General features: G+C 51.2%; 1 protein-coding gene across 1 annotated transcript in view; it reads right to left on the bottom strand.

The window, feature by feature from the left end:
* Pttg1ip (PTTG1 interacting protein) overlaps nt 1–6,303 on the bottom strand; it is a 17,697-nt gene that overhangs the window by 4,614 nt on the left and 6,780 nt on the right. The window contains exons 3-5 of the mRNA XM_021174088.2: nt 5,096–5,204; nt 1,832–2,003; nt 891–937 (exon numbers count right to left, since the gene is read on the bottom strand). Coding sequence (XP_021029747.1) covers nt 891–937; nt 1,832–2,003; nt 5,096–5,204 — 328 coding nt within the window. The remainder of the gene's footprint in view (nt 1–890; nt 938–1,831; nt 2,004–5,095; nt 5,205–6,303) is intronic.

Genomic DNA, 6,303 nt, shown 5'->3' with positions numbered 1-6,303 from the left:
AAAAAAAAAAAAAAAAACAAAAAAAGAGCACTGACTGACCCAGAGGTCCTGAGTTCAATTCCCAACAACCACATGGTGGCTCACAACCATCTGAAATGGGGTCTGATGCCCTCTTGTGGTATGTGAAGACAACTACATGTATGCACATACATAAAATAAATAAATCTTGGGAAAAAAAAATGACAGGATAGTGATTCAAGGCCAAAAAAAGTAGGTTCGCAGCTGGAGCCTTCCCACTATGGATTGGTGAATGATGGGTCAGCTTCCACAGCACCCAACCTCTTCAGCCATAATGTCCAGGCAGAAAGCTCCAGTGCCCTTTCTGAGCTTTAAAACCAGCTCGGAGCCAGGAGTAGCAGGCAGAGTCACGTGTGACCCTGGAGACTGAGGATCCACCATGCTGGGCTTCTACCTCAATTATTGGCTTACACTTGGCAGCCATCACCAGTCTGGTTCCTGCAGTCACTCCCCAGTTTCTCCAAACAAGATGATGCAGCAGAAAGCATGGAGGGAGGGGTGGCAAGCCTTGGTCTCAGCCAATCCTCTGATAAAGAAGAGTGGTCTGAGCCCCGTCAGAAGACAGTAAGAGACATACAACAGGGAAGGAACCTCAGACCCAAGGCTAGCTCCACAGCTGTGTGCTATTTTAAGGCAAATGGGCACGAGCAGCTATGAACAATCCTCCTACAGTGTCACACTCCATGAATATGAAGAAAGCCTGTGGCTGAGACCAAAGCCGCCAGAACGGAGCTCCCCTCTTCTGAGGCACGCAGTGCGGTCAGTCTCTGGTGCTGCTCTGGCAACTGCACAGCTGCCTGGAGAACCACTCTCTGGAAAAGCAGCAGCTACCCACATCCCACCCGGTCAAGAGAAAGCCAGCTCGTTCTTACCGTATTTTTTCCTGATTTCATCATGTCTTGACTTCATTTCTGCTCTCCTAAAGAAAAAAAAATACAGAAATACCAAGTTACATCTACTTACGACAGCAAGGTCCTCTCCAACCCCCAACCCCTTCACTTCCTGTGACAGAGGCTAAAGGCTCCTTCAGCACTCTCCACAAGCCCCTCAAAAGGTGGGGGTGACTGTGCCCCCACTAGGTCACACCTACCACTCGACCAGCAGGGTGGCTGCAGAGCCAGTCTGCAGAGGTTGCTCTGATGGCCAGTCTACTATTTTCCATCAACTAACTCTGACTGGGCATGGTGGTGACCACCTGTTACCCTAGCACTCAAGAGACTGGGGCAGGAAGATGCAGAGCTCAAGGTCAGGCCCTCTCAAAGAATAAACAAACAATAAAAAGAATTCAAATGTCTAATACTGTGATCCTTTAAAGTTCTCATTGAGAAAGTGCAACGGGTCAAAGCCTTGCATCAGGTAACCACAAGAAGGCGACTGTTAACATTTATGTATGTTACCTGCTTCAGATCTGAGCTCCTGGTCACCATCTGCCTCCAAGTCTGCATGAGCCCCAGCACACATGAGGAGACTCAGGGCTCTGGGAACTAGGCAGCTCAGCCAGGGTCTGCCACACAGTTAGGTTACTCCATCATTACAGGCTGGAATGGCAGCCCTATAGCTACCACGGCCAGGAGGTGGAGGAGCACTGCGGCACAGGTTTTGCCAGCCTCCTCCACTAGTGAAGAGTAGGCCAGGCACTTGGGGTCTTAGACACGGCCAGCTTCTCATGTAACCTCAGCTCAAGACAACAGTGGACAACAAGCAAGCTACATTTCTGGAAATGGAGACAGTGCGTGACTCATAACCCTTGCCTCTCATAGCCGCCTTCCTGTCAAGTCAGAGGGAAGCGCCTGAGCGAGGAACCCAGCCTCACCTCTCCTCCTGCCGCACTCTTCTCTCCTCCTGCTCTCTCATGGCCCGCTCATCGCTCTTGTCTGGCTTCCGGCTCTTCTTCCGGCGGCAGCAGTAGCAGCAGCACACAGTGATGCCCAGGAGCACAGAGCCCCCCAGCACCGACATGGTGATGATCAAGGCCTCGAAGTTCACTGCAAGCCCAAGCACAAAGCTGAAACCTGGGCAAGCACGGCCTGCCTCCACCCCCAAGGGTACCACCTCATGTCACGGGAGCAATCCTAAGCACGGGGCCTGGACATGGGGCTCCTTTCAGGCAGTGTCTAAAACTTAAGATTTCTAGATTAACCAAACAAACTAATGAGACAAGACAGCCTTTTCCCCACTTAAGACCAAAAGAAGAAAAGATGTCAAGTGTGTGTGTCTGTTTCAAGACCTCCTGACTCCTTAGTGCTGCCTATAGTGGGGAAAGGCCTGACCATCAGCATGTGCACAGCCAAGCATATAGACGCCCCAATATTTAAAAATGGCTAGTCGGTGTCAATGGTGTGATGTGCTAGTACAGCCAACCTTCAGGAGCTGATACAAACTGAAAATAAACTTTAAGGTTCTTCTAAATTTCTCTTAAAGGTCTTTATATTAAAACTAGCCAGGCGGTGATGGTCTATGCTTTTAATCCCAGTGCTCAGGAGGCAGAAGCCTGTGGATCTCTGAGTTCAATGCCAACCTGGCCCACAAACTGCGTCCCAGGACAACCAAGGCCTCAAATAGAAAAACCCTGTCTCCAAAAATAAAAACACCAAACAAACAACAGTCAGAGAAGCCAGGTGGAGCACCAGGAGGAGCACGCTAGCCCACGGCTTTAAGCACTCAAGACAGAAGCAGGCAGATCGCTGAGTTCAAGGCCTGGTCTACAGAGAGTTCAGAGACGGGACTACACAGAAAAAACCTTATCTCGAAAAGAAAAAAAAGGAAAACAAATTCAGCCAAGGATCCTCCACTACTGTGCTCAAGCCAGAGGCAGTTCAAGTGCCCCGCGGTGCTTTTGCCAGTGTGCCCAGTCACCAAACTCAGCTCTGCACCAAAGCACTTCAAACCCCCTTGCTGCAGGGCTCCCTCAGCCAGCCCCAGCTCAGTGGCCCGTGCTCCTCCACCAGACTCCTTTCAGCTTCCAAGCTCGTTAAACTCAGAAGTAGGCATTGCAGTGGCTCAGATCCCGTGTTCCGTCTACCCACGGTGCCAGTCCCAAAGTGTGCAGAAAGTAGCAACTTGTGTGGTTAGAAAGAAGCCCTTCATCGGTATCAGTGGGTGGCGCAGTTTTTAACTACAGAATTCTGTAAAGCTCAACCTACAAATGAGAACATTTAGACAGCTGGATCTAACGAAAACTAATCTACTCCCACAGCTTCTCTGACAAGAAGCTAAAGTCAGCCCCAGATTAAAATGGAAAGCTGGTCCTGACGGAAAGCATGGGCTCCACTGGTAACCACTCAGGGAGACTCAGGGGCTTCTCCCCACGTGCAAACATGGCCTGACAAGGAGTGACACCTTGCTCAGCACAAAGGTCAATGCATAAAGTCTTCTCTTCTCTTCAAATTAACATAACAATAATACTTCAAGACATTACGATGAAAAACCTGAGTAAAAATTGTAACAGTTTTCCTAGAGGAGAAAAAAATGACTAAAGGTTTTTCATAAGAACTGACTGTCATGGTGCAGGCTGGCCATCAGTATGATAAGCCACGCTGACCTATGGTGAAATCAGGAGGCTTGGTGGCCTGCCCTCAAGTGCCCTCCTCTGCACAGGGGAGTATGAACCCTGTGCAACATCCTCCATCACAAGGCCAGGCCCAGCTGCTGATTTCAGTCCCTCGAAACCCTCAGCAGTAACTGAGCGAGCTCACCAGGGACCAGGCCTGCTCTCACCAGGTACAAGGCTGCCTCCCCAGATGCCAGCTCACCCTGCTGGCAGCACGTGGTAACTACAGTTGCTGACAGCTACTGGGAACTTCATCTGCCCTGCGCTGGGAGAGCTGTTTCACCATCCTGTAACTTGGGTGGCAACTGCATAGCACCAGACAATTATCAAGAGCACACAGCGGCTGACATAGCTCAACACCTTCAGTCACTAGTCAGGCCAACAGCTCACCCTTCTCCACACACCACCCAATGAGTCAAAGGCAAAACAAGTGACCGCCCTCTCTGCTGCTGCGGGCTGATAGGTGAGGTGACACTGCTGTATGCTGTGCACAACAGTTCAGGTGAGGCAGCCTTAGTGGAGAGGGGGGAAGCAGTGGAATGCAGGGCGTCCTCCAGTGAAGGCCTCAGGGCCTGGGAGTCGGGGACACTTGCGGAAGCTCTGGCATGGTCTTCCTTGTTCCTCTGAGTGTGACAGATAACCCTGGTGTAAGGCAATCTGGAATTCACACATCAATGACAGGAGCTATGAGTGGCAAACAGGGCCCCAAAGCTGAGGGTCCCAGGGCCAAGACCTCAGGCTTCTCTGTGCCGGGGCAGAAGGACAGACACAACAGTGCTTGGACACCAAAGACACACCACACAGATGCCCGGTGTCTGCTCTCCTTGCTTTCTGGATTCCCTGGTCATTTACAACAGCCAAGTTGTTCTACCTGAAGGCCAACAGAATTGTAAAGACAGCTAAACAAGATGTAATAAGGGGCAGAGAGGTTCCATGGTGCAAATGCGAGGAACCATCAACCAAACCATATCCTAGTGCTCTGCGAGACACCTGCTCCTTCACAGGCCTGGAGGAGGCCTGAGTGATCCCAAACCTAACACCACCAAAGGTAGACACAGCTCACGACAGGAAAATGACTTTCCAGACAGCAACAAACAGCACAAATGTACTTAAAGGGAAAGCTGAAGCCACAGGTCTAATTTCTCTCATGGGAGGAAAATGACCACCACAGACATAAGCACATAGCCAGGCATCTGGGCTAACGGGGTCCGCAGCAGGGACTCACTGGCCAGCTCAGGCTCCCAGGTAGCACATCACACACATGGGCCATATGGACAGGCTCTACACATGCCCTTCCCCACCCCCCACGATGCGGGCTGTGCAGTGCTGTGGTCACTGATGCTGAAGCCCTCCAGGTCCCTGGCTGCTTGCCAAACAGCCGACCCCCACAGGGCCCCTCACTTCCTTCTTCCAGAGTCAGTACGCAGCATTCCTGGTGACTTCCTGGTAACTTTTGTGCTGACTGAGCATAAGCTCCAGAATATCAAACCCCACTGATTCTACAAGAAGTAAATGAAAACAACTTACCCCAGCATACGCCCCAGCGAGCGGAACTCAATTTACAGAGAGAAGCAGGGGGCAAGATTTTCCTCACTGGGTAGTCCAGGCATGCCTTGTTCTCATTGCACCACAGACACTGAAAGAGACCGGCATCGGGAGACCCTTCAACAGACGTCCTGCCTCCAGTGCTACCCATGCCGCCATCTCTCTAGACTAGATGGATCTCGGGCATCCATCTCCCAAGTACTCTTGCTCTCCCTGGTGGCCCTCTGCTCCATGGCCAACACAGTGGCTGGCAGCCCTGTCCACCCCTACAGAGCCATAAGGTCATGAAGGTGGTTGTGCTCCAGGGCCTTTGCGGCCTGCTTGCTTTCTCTGGAGTCCCCTTCCTCAAGCCTGAGAATGATTCCCTCATTTCCTCAAGGAGGCCTGCCCCGCCCCCATTCCTGCCTGCTTCCTCCCACAGCATGGCTCCTCACACTGTACAGTGCATTTCCCTACAGTGCAGGAAGTCAGATAACTGGGGCCTTCACTGAGCACCCAGAGACACAGGACAGGGGAACCTGAGCACCCGTAGGTGTTTGCAGAACAGATGGTGGGGTTCAGAGGTGCTCTGTAGGAGGTCCTGGGCCCCATCTTACACTGCACTGTCTGGTTTTGAAGGGTGCTACAGGGATCACTGAAGGATCAGAATAGGACAGACCCTCCAGGGGACTCTACTAAGCCCTCAAGAGTTGGGGTGTGAATGGACCAGCAAACAGCAAACAGACAGTACTGTCATACCAACATACTTCAGAACTCAGAGCAGGTCCCACCACACCCAGCACACAGTGCTAGACAGGGCTGAGGGTGACCAGCACACAGCATAGCTGACCTAGATAGGTGTCCCTGGGAAGACTACACACAATCACAGGCAAGGAACTCTGCTCTCAAGAGCACTAGCCTGTCTCCACACATCTGCAGAGGAAGCAAGCCACCGGGTCCTCAACAATTAAAAAGCAGGTTTGGGTCTCAGTTTGGAGTAACATCTATCACAAGAACATTAAAGCATGTCCAGGGCTAGTGTCCACTGTGTATTTACAGCGGTTCCTGACACTCCATGGCAAACAGCAGCAAGTCCTGGCAGATCCTGTTTCCATCCGAGGGGTTCCGTCCTACATTATTTTTGGTTAATAAACAAGGCTCAAGCCATTCGGTCTAATCTTTCATTTTCTTTTTTTTTTTTTTTTTTTTTT

The sequence above is a fragment of the Mus caroli genome, chromosome 10 (genome assembly GCF_900094665.2).
Source record: "Mus caroli chromosome 10, CAROLI_EIJ_v1.1, whole genome shotgun sequence".
Taxonomy (NCBI): domain Eukaryota; kingdom Metazoa; phylum Chordata; class Mammalia; order Rodentia; family Muridae; genus Mus; species Mus caroli.
The sequence above is the reverse complement of the archived record's forward strand: the minus strand, read 5'-3'. Positions and strand labels throughout refer to the sequence as shown.